Below are 14,858 nucleotides of genomic sequence, written 5' to 3' on the forward strand. Positions count from 1 at the left end.
CACCAAACGCAGCAGAACTGACCGTCCGAGACTGAGTGCGGTCGTCGAAAGAAGGGAGAGAATTCTTTGAGAAAAGATAGGAGCTGCGTTGGTGGAGAATAATAATGTGCAATCACCGGCAACGACGCAAACTCATCTCTTCGTCATGTCCGATTGGATGGTGACTTCCATTTGTATTCTCGTTAGGCTACGGAAATGTTACCATGGAGTTGTGTGAGGTTCGACGAGCACACCACGTGCCCTCCTCATCTCTTTGTCATGTGTCTCTCACAGCACAGCTCAGCTACAGCTGGCATCGAGCATCCACTCAATTTTTTTACTTTTGCGTGGGTGGGGGATATAATTAAAGTGCATTTCTCCTTTATTATTAATATAAGATGGAAGACAAGAAGAATATAAACCATGTGATGTGGTCTCAAAATTTTGATTGTGCTGCAGTCTAAGAGACTAGTGAAATCATCACTCAAAGCACACATCTTACAGCGTATATTTCCCCACCAAAGAGAAAGAGAGAGAGACAGAGACTCCGTGGAATATGTGATCGAATATACATCTCACTCCTTAATTATTACCCGCTCACGAATCATCAAATTACAACAGAAACGGAAGAAATGCAAAACAACTGTAACGGACTGAAAGAGAGAGAGAGAGAGAGAGAGCTTCGTTCACTAGACGACGACTATGACCGCCGCCGCCAGAGAAGCTGCGGCTGTGACGAGCCACCGTCCTGCAGAGCCGGCCCTGAAGGCGGCGTTGTCAGCCGCCGCCTGATCCGCGGGGGCTTCCTCGGGACCGGCAGGGGCGGGCGGCGACGCGTGCTTCGCCTTCTTGGATCCGGCGGGGGCCGGGGAGGGGGCGTCGACGACCTCAGCGAGCTTGAATAGCTCCCGGGGCTGGAGCACCTTGTCGATGGCGTAGACGGCGTCGGGGTCCTGATCGATGAGAGTAGAGGTGATGGTGGCAGTGACGATGCGGGTCTTCAGCGTGATGTCCGTGCCGTCGGTCTGCACGGTGTAGTTGAAGTTCTTGTTGGAGCCGTCGGTGGCGAGGGTGTTGACGACGCCGTTGTTGGCCTTGAGGAGCTGCGGGGAGTAGTACACCGGCATGCCGTGGTAGAGGAGGAGGGAGGCCTTGCCGTCGGCGGTGAGGTTCTTGTACTTGGGAGCGAACGCCTTGACGGCAGCGTCGTCGGGGCAGAAGACGGTGAGCCCGCTGTCGAGGTTGTCCTGGAAGATCTGGAGGACGTCCGGGCGGGCGAGCAGCAGGTCGGCGAAGGCCTTGCAGCCCTTCTTAGCCATGAGCGCGGTGAGGTTGACAGGGGCGGGGGCCGCCACGGGGGCCTCCGCCTCGGGGGAGCTAAGAATGGTGCTCACCTGCAGCACGGAAATGTTGTAGGGCATCTCCTTCACGGCCTTGACGAAGGAGACCGGAGGGGCGCCACCGGAGTCCTCGGCGGCAAAGGTGACCTTGCCGGCGCGGTGGTCGGTAATGTTGATGTAGCCGGTGGTTCCGGGGGCGTGGCCGGAGGACTGGAAGACGGAAGAGGCCAGGGTGGAGCCGCCAGTGAGCTGGTGGAGTTTCTTGGCGCCGTAATAGTCAGTGAGGATGTGGAGGGCGAGGACGTTGCGGATTGTGAGGACGGAGAGGTGCTTGGCGAGGAGGTCGGCCATGCCAGAATTGTCGACCGCAAGCACGGTGATGGTGAGGCGGCGGTTGATCTCGGACGCCAGGTGGGTGACGGTAAGGTAGTGGTTGAAGGTGGAGAACTCAGGGTTGGCCGCCAGAATCTTGGTTATGTTGTAGCCTTGCGCCACCGGGGCGCTGGCGGCCGCCAACAACAGGAGAAGCGAAGCGGCGAGAAGAGGAAAAACTCGCCGCATTGCGAATGCTAGTGGCGGAACAGTGAGGAGTGGGGAGAGAGACAGCGATGAGGAAGGAAGGAGTAGGGCGATAAAGGTCTAAAGTAGCGGTGGAGATAGCCACGGTGGGGGTATAAATGCCCTCGGCATTGCATTTATCTACAAGCAATGCCACGATGTGGGCAGTGTCAGAAGCGTGGTTAAAGGAAAAGCGGAGGGGCACAAGTACAAGGGCGAATGAAACGGGCGCCAGGCTGTCATGAACTGTCGTTGGCAGTCTCGCCACGTTTGCGGTGCAGGCAAAGGTTAAGGAAAAGGAGTTGCCGCTGCGTCCACCGACGAGGCTTCTCGTGGCGAGACGGGGAGGCGCCGTATTATTCGTTCGTCCGTTTCTGTTGCGTGACGGTGGCGGACACCGCATAGCCGTTCATTGTCCGCTGATTGGAGTGGCTGTTCGGTCAGCCGTCCCCATCCCCCCGCCGCCTCTGATCTATTCTTCCATTGCGCCTCCCTCCTCTTTTCTTATATCTATTTGACAGCGTAATTCTAACTTGCTATATATATATATATATATATATATATATATATATATATATATATATATATATATATATATATATATATATATATATATATATATATATATATAATCCCCACATGTCAGTATTTATGTCGGCATGAGTCGATATATTACAATGATGTTCCAACGGAGATCAACGTTCCTTGTTGATTGCCATCATCATCATCACCATCAACCACATCTCTCGGGCCACGGATTTCTTCGGGTGCTGTTGTCTTGTCCCCCTCGATTCGATCCTGATAGACTTCACCTCCATCGTCATTGTCATGATCTCCGCTTCTTCTTGTGGCATCCAACTCTATTACACCTAACCACTTGTGTTTCATGTTGCATGCCAACAAGATGCAAGGGTGAGGGTATGGTATGAGAGAATTAGAAATTAGACATGCACTTGATTGCGGCTGCAGTCCAGTGAGGATGAGATGGAGGTATTATTGGTCGATGACAGATTTCCTCCATGTAGAAATGGTCGATGGCTGTGGCTGTCCTTTATTTGCTAGTGAGAAGCAATGGTATGACAAGGCGGAGGAAACATGACTAATTGGCAGCTCCCTAACAAGTGGCCTTACCAACCCTAATAAATGCAGGGGTGGAAGGTTGTAGCATCATATATTTTTCACTTGATCTATTATCATACGAGAAGAGTATTCATATAATATATTAAAGATTTAGGTGTATGTGTAATGATGCATACACTTTATCTTGCATCATATGATAATGCATCCGCATCAACTTGTGGATTAGTAGGTGTGCACATTTATCTTTTCCGAGTGATCAATCAGTGGGATGATGATTAAAATATCAGAATTTTCTTTAGTATAGGTTTGTTTTTATATGAACGTTAGGAAGAACAAATGGAGGAGATTCTCACGTTTGTAGTTGACACTTCACCTTCCTTCCAAACAATCTAAATAAGTTGTATATTAACAAGGTTTTGTTCGATATGCTTGATTGAGATAAATCATTTTAAAACCTAACATTACAATTTAATTTGTTACATATATATATATTTTTTTTCCTTTTAACCTGAATGTTACGCGATGTAGTGGCTAGCTCATTCTTTATCGTCCCTCGAAAGTCCTTACCCTACTTTTATTCCATCGAGTGAAAGAAAATAATACCATAGACGATCGAAATAATGATTTTTTGGTCTGAAATTTATGATGATAATTTTATTATTAATCATGTAGTGATCGAAGAGGACCTTTCATATTGGGATAATAATAATAATTATTTTGAGTTCATTTAAGAAAGTTACGATAATTTCATTATGATAGGTCAAATCACTCCCGTGCGATCTAATGTCTATTCATCCGAGACAAATTAAGAAGGATTAAAAAAAAACAACCCACATTCTATCCAAGTCTATCCGTGATGTGCACTTAGGTGTCGGGCGATAATTTTAACTTAGTTGCGATCATACTAGTACTACATATGAGTCTATTGTTCGTTTTGATACATTTCTTTCTTCTTTTCTTTTTTTTTCTCTAATAATAAATATCATGGTGCATTATGATTTACTAAAACAAGGTATGTCATAATGAACCAGATCCGAATTGATCAAAGTCATGGATCCATTGATCATTGAATTATTGCATATTGAACATATATTTTATAAGTAATCCGATATGATGAATAAAGACGAATTGTTATTCTATACAAGCAATGAAAGCATTTCGACTATTTCTTATGCATTAGCAGACAATTATAGAAGTATATATATATATATATATATATATATATATATATATATATATATATATATTGAAAATATCAATTAATTTAGTTGGTAAAAACTTTAATAATATATCGTAAAGTTCTGAGTTCAAATGTCGCATTCGTCATATCACGTGTGAAAGGACATCGGATGCCTTTCCACGGCTTACATTCTGTCATCTTTGAGTTTAGAATTCAGAGACCTTTTTTCTTATTAAATAGAAATGAATTTATCGATTGCAATAAAAATTATCCTTTTTCGTTAGATGCGAAGAAAGACTAAACTAAATTCATAAAGAAAAGGAAATCTAAGTGAAAACAGGCTGGCAATCATTTTTCTAACATGCTCTCTGATGAATGCTTTTATGACTTTGAACAGAACGATGCCGACAGTGTTATCTTCTAACATGTTTCTTAAATATATGCATGCCGTGGGTGATTCCACGTTGTGTGCCCTCTTTCCAAGATAAAAAGAACAGAAGCCACGAAGTTTGTGCTGCACTTGTATTCTTCTTCTTCTTCTTGATTCATGTGTTACGTAGTAGACAGAGTAACTTCTTCTGGCAATACTTCCTCTGAAGCAAAACGTCAAACACCGGACAGGGATGGCGTACCAAAGCCTCGAGGAGTTTGAGTGTGAAAGATTTGGTTTGCTACACTCATCTCACACCCAAAAGGTCTTCCGAGTCCTTTTTAATGACTGACTTTGATGATGTTCGACTATTTTTGTCATAAGAAAATGTATATTGACTGAGGTCTAAGAAACAAAGCAGGTTGCTCTACTCGCAGCAATAGATGGTCGGTCTTTCGGGACTCGAGAAGGTCTCCAAAGACTGCATGCATCACCGACAACCATGCCTGCCCGCTGCGATTCCAAACAGCTTCTGCAATTCTTGCACCACCCAAACATGATCGATCCCACAGATACTCACCAACTTAGAACTGCAACACCAGACATGATCCTATGGAGACACCCACCGACGACTACCTAAAAACACATACCAAATATGTATGACTTTTGTGGATTAGTGTGGTCCCCGTGAAGGCCTCAAAGGAGGTGACAGCCCCTACGAGGGTTAAAATTCGACGTACGTATAGCAATCAGAATCATTTTTATTTAGGATGCTGCACTATATAGTACATAAGCATAAAACAAGGCATCAAAATTTTCAATCATAGACTGGTTTGCTTATTCGTTTTCAACAGAAACAAGAAACTAACAAGAAGCTTGCTTGAAGAAAAATAAAAAACAAAACACAAAATCTCCATCTATAACAAGTAAAGCAGAGACTGGTAAAAATAATAGAAGTAATTTTCCTATGGTCACAATTGAGAACTAAGGGAACCTAGACAGAGAATAAGTTGCCAGGTAATGATGTGGATATAAAAGATCCAGGTGTATCAGGAGGCATCAAATGCAATCCTAGCCTGATACCATAACCTGGTCGCACGCCTGTAGTGCTTGGCCTGCGAAGTATCTGACATCCACATCTGGATCCTCACTGAGCTCGACCAGACACGGACGAATTGTTACCTCCACCCCCTGCAGAAGGATTTTGAGCACAACTCAAATAAATCACGACAGCAGCAGAACAGTGAAGATTGACTTTTAAGATAATAGAACCACATGAATCTACTACTACTCACAGATTGGCCAACGATGGGTACAAGTGACTGCAAAACCTTTGCGACATTGAACTTGATGTTGGGCACCCTGTCAATTGGAATTTCCCAACAGATTCTTAGATGGTTGTACATGATAAATGAACCGAATGCAATTGCCAATTTACCTGTCCTTCGATAAAGAAATTACTACGGGCAATAGCTTTTGGCATGTGATGTCGGCACCCATGACAGGGGCCAGCAGAGAAATCGCTTGTAGAATGGTCATACGATACAAGTAATGTGGATTATTGATCTTCTCCAGCACCTGCAAAGCAAACAATCATGCTTTTCAAATCACAGATTTACAGTGCTTCAGAACCTGATGAACCTCTGTCTCCTCCACAAAAATTATAAGAAAATTTCAATTTCATAAATTACAAATGCTGAAAGCCTCTGAAATTTGCATTAGCGGCCAACATAGACCAATTACTTTGCATTAGTCGGTGACATGCCTCAGACAAGATCACAATGTTTATGTTGGACAAAGATCAAGTATCATAACACTCAGGAGACAATGATAAGCTAGTGCTGTAACATTCTAGTAATGAAGCATGGTCTAATGTAGCTTTTTTTATTGTTCAGTCATTTTTTTTTATTCAATATGCTGTGTATGACTTGTTTAGAAAGATCTTAAAATTAGGTGTCTTTTGCATAGTGGAGCATCACCAGCAAGCGACTCTTTCTGTATAAATTCTCAAATATGCCTGACAAGGCCATTGATTTTTACCTTTGCAAAATTATAATGGAATGATGCATTGGTGGAATGCATAAGCAAGGGGGATGATTGTAGATGCACAAAACCTTGATTACATCAAGATCAAGGAGTAATTATATCATATAACAGAAGCTTTTAATTTTCCAACATTTTTGGCTGCTGTAATATATCAGCCAATTATCAGAAGCAATTCATATGCCCAGTGCCACATAAGCACATTGCCATACAATACTGGTTTGATGAAATAAGTAACAAACCATGCCAAACTGCACAGTAGGCTGGCACATGCAGTCCTCGTATATAAACTGACTTTCAAAAGCAAACCTGTGGAATTATGTGCTGCATTGCCCATTCTGGGCCAAACTCTTCTGCAAGGCGTTTCAAGTTGTTAGCAGCTGCTTCTCTTATGGAGAAGACCTGCAGTATGATTAAAGTTCATGTAAACCAATTCATAAATAATACCTTTCTAGTCAGATCTACCTTGCAGATAGTATAGAATGATAAAGAATCATTGCACTATGAAGAAAGAGTTTGCAATAAGATAGATTATGTCTCAATGTAAGTTAATAAAATAAAACTTGCATACCTTATCTTCCAACCATTGCATGCAAAGAGAACCAAGTTTATCATCAAAAAATCCAACACCTAATTGACTTGCCAGCAAAGGGATATATTCAATTATGGCGAGCCGAACTCGCCAATGTCTATCCTCTGCAAGCTCAACAATGGCAGGTAAGAGAGATTGCGACAGCAAATCAATTCCAATAACCTGCAAACCAATTTGACCACAATTTCTAGGACAATCCCAAAAATGAAATAGTATCTGGTGATATTACACAGCTTAAATTTGGCCAACGCCACTCATTATATAAATTATGTGCCATAGCTTCAATAGGGACTAGAAATCATGTCATTTGTCAGTTGCACCAATGTATAAAGGAGTAACCACATCAATATATCAATATAAGTAAGAAATCAACTTTTTTTTATGTTTAAGCAATAGAATTTTTGTTCTCCTTATAGTAATAAACAAGAACCTCAAAAAATCGATTAAGTAAAATTACATGGTCACAAGTGTCTTTATCCTTTAACAACTATTGATCAGCTTTAGTGGTTGTGAAAAAATGATGTTTTAAAAGGATACCAACATGCTCCATGGTGACCTGTGCTACCGGTACTGACATGGACTTTAGAATCAACATGCTTATTGGTAATCCTTGACTCTTTTATCATAGTAAATGGTTATTTGTTCAAAAAATAAGCAACTCCATTTGAACACATCGTTCATTCTAAAATTGATGTTGTCAGATATGGATCTGTATTTGGTTGATGCTGAATTTTAGTGACCCTGGCCATTCATCAATGAACAGAAATTTGCACGCAAAAAGAAATTGGTATGAGAAAGGATGCCCTGGTTCATATCAGATCTGACCTCTCTTGTTTATCAGTTAAGTTGGGAAAAATCAATATTATTACAAGCACCTAACAATGCATGTAGGCCTGTGAAGAGTAGCTAAAAGCACAATTGTGCATTTGTTTTTGTCTTGCTGCACATCGACATCAAAAGAAAAACACAAAAAGGCAACTAAAGTAAAATCGAAAAGCAAAGGCTATGCAAGTTCTTTACCCCAATACCATAAAAGAGATTTGTGGTATATATTAACAAAAATATCTCAGAAGAATGCAGTGTTGTACTATGTACAGTAAACAAATAGGTTGACATAAAGAAACCAAGGCATATAAAACTGTGTGAAAAATAAACAATGGCAGGAGGATGTACTTGCAAACAGATTACCACGGAAAAGTTTACCTGATTTACTTGATCTAGTTTGCTGATTATATTGAGCCGGACATCTGGAAACTCATCTTTTAAAAGGGAAAGAAAAATTGGAAGAAGTTGTTCAATAGTTGCATCCTACAGAGAAAATAAAGCACCGGTAAGCTTGCCAATAAGCCACAATAAGGGTGAGAATGAACCTCATCCTGTACTATCAGACACATAATACAACACCAGATGTCAGACATGGTACCAATAGATACATATATTTGAACTAGCTGAGATGCTTGGAACATTTACATATATATGTCTACACACAAAACCTTATTATTCACTTGTGAAACATAGGAACTCAAGCATAATGCAATGCTTGAAGACTTGAAGTATCATACACAGAAAGTAATTAAAAGGAAGCTACTTAAAGGACTGATATTTGGAAATTTAAGAGCTACAAAATAAATGGTGTACAGGTGTAGAAATAATCAAATATTTGGGTCATCCTTACACTCCATGACCAGCATATATATGAATAATACTAACACCAAGAAAAACAACAAAAGAACTAATATAATGTAAAACCAACAGACGATGTATAACTTCTAACTTCATGACTTTCCATGACCATCCAATAAATAAGGTCATCAACCTAGTAAACAGAGCATCAGCAAAACTTGTAGAAAAATCAAAACACTTAAAAAACAAATAAATGCAGGAAATAATCTAATATGGTAACAGAATATATATATTTTTTAATATGCAAACACAGGTGACAAGTAAATCGACCGTAACTTCTGAAGTAAGCGTATTTCTAATGGTTGTGATCATTTATGGTACAAACAAATCATGCTTTCTAAGGCATACATTTGCATTGCCCTCATACGCTATAGCAACAGTACAGCAAAAATGATATTCGCAACACCAAATCACTATTTAAGACAGAATAATTTAGCACAATCTATAGCAAAGTAAGAAAAAAAATTGTAAAATGCAAAAATAAAGTCAGAAAACTATATTATTGTGTGGAAAAAATTATAGCTGGTGGAAAACCACATGGAAAATCAAGCTCCAGAGAACAATTTCCAAGGTTTGTAACTGCTATGGAGTAACTCACTATCATGATCTACTAACTTGCAAAACATATGAAATTAAAAGATCCTGCTTATGGTTGTATGTTAAAGAACAAGCCATAAAGGTCGCATTGTTGCCATACCTTTCCTAAGATCGGTGCCATCCCCATAATTACTGAAGCTAAAGCTGAGCGAACATGCTGTGAAGAATCTGATGACAATTCCTGGGGACATCACATTGTTAAATTAAAGTTCATATCAGGGAAAGAAGTACATAAGACATATAAGAGATTCATTGCAGCAGTCAGTTATAACCAATAGGTAAATAAAGTGCACCTTTACACATGGAATAATATGCTGAATTGCAAGTTCTGGACTTAAAATCTGACAAAATTTTGTCACCTTCCCGGCAGCTGCTATGCGCACTTCAGCCTCATTATCATGAAGAAGCCGAACATATGCTGGTACAAGATCAATCCTTATTTAAGGGGAGGAAAAATTAGTCAGGTAACAAAATATCTCCAATAAGTTCAATGTTTGTGAAAAAATTGCAGTTTAGGAAAAACCACAGTTTCAGACTTAAATGCTAGAGATGGGTTTTGACTAGGAAAACTGATCATAATTACTATAACATTATGCTAACCTTGACAGACTAACTTTAAGCAGAAGTCCACATCAAGAAACAGAAAACTAATACATTATAACAAAGGTATCACCTGGTAGCTTCAGGGCCAACAGCCTCACAAAGCTCATATAATTGATTTGCAACCATATAGCGGACACGCCATGATTTATCCTGGTCAAGAAAATTAGGCACATAAATCATATACCAGAATACATAAAAAGAAAAGCATAGATTTTTTTTCTGTACCTCTGTGTATATACTACAATGACAAAATTACAATGAACAGAAGATTTTCTTGTTATAGAAGTAGCATGCAGCTTGCTTACCTGTGAGAAATTGACAATGACTGGAAGGATATGTGCAATGCATTCCTGGGATTCCAGCAATTTTCCAAGTGCTGCACAACCCTCAACAGCCAACAGGCGCACAGAATCTTGATCTGAATCATAAAAGTTCAGTGGGAGTAGCTCTTTAGAAGCAGAATAAAGACTAGGAGAAAAATTATGAAAAAGAAAGAGGGTTAATTTATAAAACTTCATACTGTAGGACAAATCATGAGATTTAGGAATGAATGATAATAATGATATCCAATCATGATTCCCAAATGAAAAAACAATTGTTGTTATGAATGTTTTGTCACTACAAAAAGTATAAAGATGACAAAGCAGCCAACTTACATCATCTAATCATTTCAAGTGCCAATAAAAGTCAACAAAATGCAGGTCCTTCGGTGTAGAAACTAGTGACAGGTAAAAATAGACCTCATGGAAGAATGATAATAGATTATAGAATATATTGGTCGGAAAAGATTACCATCTTGTGTTAGATCCTCAAACATTGACATGATGTCAGTCTTCAAATGGCTTGGTTCAACAGTAGCAGCAAATTTGCCTAAATTTGATGCAGCAGCTCTTCTCACCATAGGCGTGTCATCTTGGCACAGCTGACCATATATGGACCTTAGTTCAACCTTCAACTGATCTGGTGCACTCGGGTAAGCAATATGAAAGAGACCACACGAGGAAACCCGAGAAGTAAACCACTCACCAGTTGCTAGTCTCTGGAAATAGAAGGCACAGCATCACAACCCAAACAAGATATACAAACATATTAAACTGGTGAAACAAAATTAGGAGTTTCCAAATCTACACAAAGCATAAGTTGGCAGTACCAGGATCTGTCATTAGCATGAGATCCTACAATATGGTGGGCATGTTTATTTAATACCCCTGTTGCTTAGTGACAAAGTGCTTCACATGATCTTAAATATATTCAGCCCAAGATGTTTAAGCACATGCATATGTTATCCACAAGCAAATCTTAAAGTTAGATATCCAATTTACCTTTTTTATCTCTGCATTTTTATCAACTGAAGAGTGCTTTTTAGCATTAAAGTTGCTATAGCTTTTATTTACCATTTAAATATGATACAGCAACAACATAAATCAAATTATGTCTATGACAATCTCTGGATAAAATGAGATTTTATGCCTTGTAGAAAGATTTTATGCTCGTCTTTTAACTAGAGATACCACCTTGTGGAGAGCTCCATGATGGGAAAAGATCCATATGGTCAACCCATATAGCTTGGACATTACGGTGTATTATTGTTGTTGTTCTTGTAAACTATGTGAAAAGTAGATAATGGTTGCACAATATAAAGATATTCATTAGTACCGTAGATGATCTCAGTGAGGATCTTAACAGACTTCTCTAAGCAATAAGCTAGTTGCCAATAAATCTGTAAATTCTAGCAAGCACTAAAATGAATTTCCTCGAAAGAGGCACAACTGTAGTATATATCAGTTTTATGAATCTTTTAGTATCAAGTTCTCTGCAACTTCTATGATCCTATAGATCCAAAACAAAAAACAGAAGGAATGAAAATCCTTGCTAGACATTTGATGAAGAAAGAGCTTTCCTTGCTTGACAACATCTCATGAATGCTGAAAATATGCCAACAGAAGAATATGGTACCACACTTAGAAAAATAGTTGACATCAAAGGCGATATTGGGAGCAGGCACTTATCAAATATAGGAAGAAAATCAGTATTCTCACAAAAGTTAATTAAATTATCTTACCTTTACCAAAGGGGCAAACCAACCCACCAAATCGCTTTCCTTCATTTGCGCTCCAATACGACAAAGTGACTCAACAGCCTTGTCTCTAACACAAGTTTCCTCTACAGTACACAATGTCTCTAGTGGAGGAAGCAAAACATGAGCATAGCCCACACCACCAACATATGGAATGAACACACCCAACTCTTCTGCCATTGCGAGAAGAACTTCATCATCATCATCATTGTTTTCACTAAGAAATGGAATTAATTCTTTTCTGGTCCTCTCCTCGCCAAGTGCCCGTGCAATAGTAGAAAGTTTCCGGATAGAGTTTAGCCGTAGTTGAATATCTTCATTCTTTAATTCATCTATCAGCACAGCTATTGGGTACAGCGGCTCACCAGTTGCAGCCATCAGAATAAACTAAATTCCCTGTAACTCCCAAAAACCAGAAAAGAAAAACGTAATTATAAGGATATATTACTAAGAGAAATAGAGTAAAATGTGGGCACAAATAGGCTGAATATTACTGAGAACAACATCTGCATGCGTACAGTGAGCATTTAAGTTGGCTCCCTGAATTAAAAACTGGTATAACCAATGTATCATTTGCTAAATGTTTCTCCTGAAGTCCATACTCTAGTATTTATCCTATTATGATGCTTAAATTAGTAAGAGTCACACTGTGCAAGGAAATGAACCCATATTAACCCCTTTGTCTGACCAACTCATCAGATAGATTGAATTCAAAACATCACCACAATAAAGAAAAACACCTAGCTGACACCGCAAATTTAAACGATCAACCAACATCTGTCAAAAATTACAATGCAGCACTTTGTTTAGTGAATTAGATTGTCACATTCTAATCCGCTGACCTCTTTTTATGTTATACAGCAACATCCACTGTGACGAATTTTTACCTAAAACCATTAATAGCCAGTGGAAAAAAAATCTTAACCTGTTGCCTACTGCCTAATGTCACTTCTCCTTTATAACAAACTTCACTTTCCCCACTCCTAGTCTCCTAAGCACCAATTCATAAAATTATTAGCAAGTGTTTATTTGAGAAATTAACTGGAATTACTATACAATTTGTCATCTCCTTTCTTGTTCTGGACAAGTGGCTTGGTTCACCTAATACACCGTTTTATTTTCCTTTACAAACAATATGCAATGAAAGAAGCAAGATAAGTATTTCACAAAAGTGATGTAATCACAGGGTTGATTTATCAGAGAAATGTGTGACTGATCCTTTACCCAGATGCATACATTTATCTGGTCTAGCATTAACTTGTTGGTGCTCCGATGATCTTTTTGGACCACCAGAGCACCATATGGCAGATATAACACAATTTTCCATCAAGATCTATGTTTCATATGTAGAATATATAGGTGGCCCATATTATCGACATGCATAATTCTCTTATATTACCTCAACCAACAAAGCATCAGCTGAAAATTTTTCAATTTATACTGCATAGGCCTAGTTTGACACTTGGTCCCTTGCTTAGCATTCAATTGAGTATAAAACTTATCAGGTCTGACATACCAAGTTTACCAGGTCTGACTAATGAAAAACCCATATAATGCAGCGATGCATCTTGAAAAATCTAAAATCAGAATACATTTAAAAGACACCATCTTGGCCAACTAACTTGGTCGGTGAATTAGACCTCTTTTAAAAGGATCAATGACAGAAGACCTACCTCTGGCTGCAGGTTCCATTATATATACTCACGATTGTGTTTCCCCTCTATAGTTGCATCTATCAGGATCCAATTTTATCAGTCTTATCACATTCCAGAAAAAGCTTATACTATAGTGATCTTAGCATCATTTAATCGAGATCCAAAAAGAGGAAACAAATATTAAAGCAAACTTTGACTAGAATAAGCTGATTCCCTATTTTGCCATCCCCGGCCCACCTAAACAAAAATGCCGCCTCCCTTCCTCTTTTATGGCCCGTTTTGCAATTATAATCACCCACATCTTCTCCAATCAAATCACAAGATGACAATCCATGTTGAGTACTCAGCATTGAGGTATTCACCGACACTATGTAGCGATGACATTAATCCAAGTACATGGACATTTATAGTCTAGTTCATAGAAACCAGCAGGATTCAAGAGGTGAAACCTTCCTAATCAAGAATTCCTAGTTTCGTTACCCAATTGGTTAGCGGGCATAAACAATCTAAAGACAAATAACTGGATCGAAAGCACTGTATCGAAGAAGCCACTCCCAACATTGCCTGGAAAAACAGCTCGCAAAAAATCTAGAGAATGGATCTTTGAGATTTGGAAAGACGAAGGGAGATCGAGAGATCCAACCGAGGGGTCGTACCGAAAAGAGGAAGAACAAGAAAGATCGATTGCCCTCTCGCGTTTGGAGGCGGCGATTTGGATTGGCTTCGGCGAAGGACGCGGAAGAGTCGGCAGTGCCCTCTGTGATTCGTTACGGTGAAGGAAAAGTATACGCTGGTAACAGAGACTGGCGTGGCGAGGAGGGACAGAGAGCACACACAGTGAGGCCCTAAAGGACCGGGCCGTGGCCCATTTATTGCCTGCCCGCTTATGGAGTGAAATGAAATGAACTTGAAATGCAAAAGTAGCCATGAACAGAGATTACAAGTGTTTTCAACCACACTCAAAAGGACTTGCTCGTTTTATTATTCTTCCTTTTTCTTTCATAGTCATTTGCACTCCTTTTATTATTTTCATAAAAGAATACTTCAAAAATGAGCTTACATAATTTTTTTTTATAAAAAATAAATGATGAAGATATATTT

General features: G+C 39.4%; 2 protein-coding genes across 2 annotated transcripts; both read right to left on the bottom strand.

Moving 5' to 3' along the window:
- Positions 1-459: 459 nt before the first annotated feature.
- LOC103975175 (fasciclin-like arabinogalactan protein 2) lies at positions 460-1,972 on the bottom strand. The gene has a single exon (XM_009390084.3). The coding sequence runs from the start codon at positions 1,878-1,880 to the stop codon at positions 669-671; it is 1,212 nt and encodes a 403-aa protein (XP_009388359.2). The 5' UTR covers positions 1,881-1,972; the 3' UTR covers positions 460-668.
- Positions 1,973-5,297: 3,325 nt separating this feature from the next.
- Positions 5,298-14,574, bottom strand: LOC103996283 (serine/threonine-protein phosphatase 2A 65 kDa regulatory subunit A beta isoform). The gene is made up of 13 exons (XM_009417172.3): positions 14,414-14,574; positions 12,088-12,498; positions 10,818-11,064; positions 10,331-10,443; positions 10,096-10,175; positions 9,716-9,857; positions 9,523-9,603; positions 8,346-8,450; positions 7,122-7,304; positions 6,860-6,952; positions 5,946-6,085; positions 5,803-5,869; positions 5,298-5,698 (listed from the first exon to the last, which is right to left on the bottom strand). Exons 2-13 carry the CDS (start codon positions 12,478-12,480, stop codon positions 5,579-5,581), a joined length of 1,764 nt encoding a protein of 587 aa, XP_009415447.2. The 5' UTR covers positions 12,481-12,498; positions 14,414-14,574; the 3' UTR covers positions 5,298-5,578.
- Positions 14,575-14,858: the final 284 nt, after the last annotated feature.

The sequence above is a fragment of the Musa acuminata genome, chromosome BXJ1-8 (genome assembly GCF_036884655.1).
Source record: "Musa acuminata AAA Group cultivar baxijiao chromosome BXJ1-8, Cavendish_Baxijiao_AAA, whole genome shotgun sequence".
In the NCBI taxonomy this organism is placed as follows: Eukaryota; Viridiplantae; Streptophyta; class Magnoliopsida; order Zingiberales; family Musaceae; genus Musa; species Musa acuminata.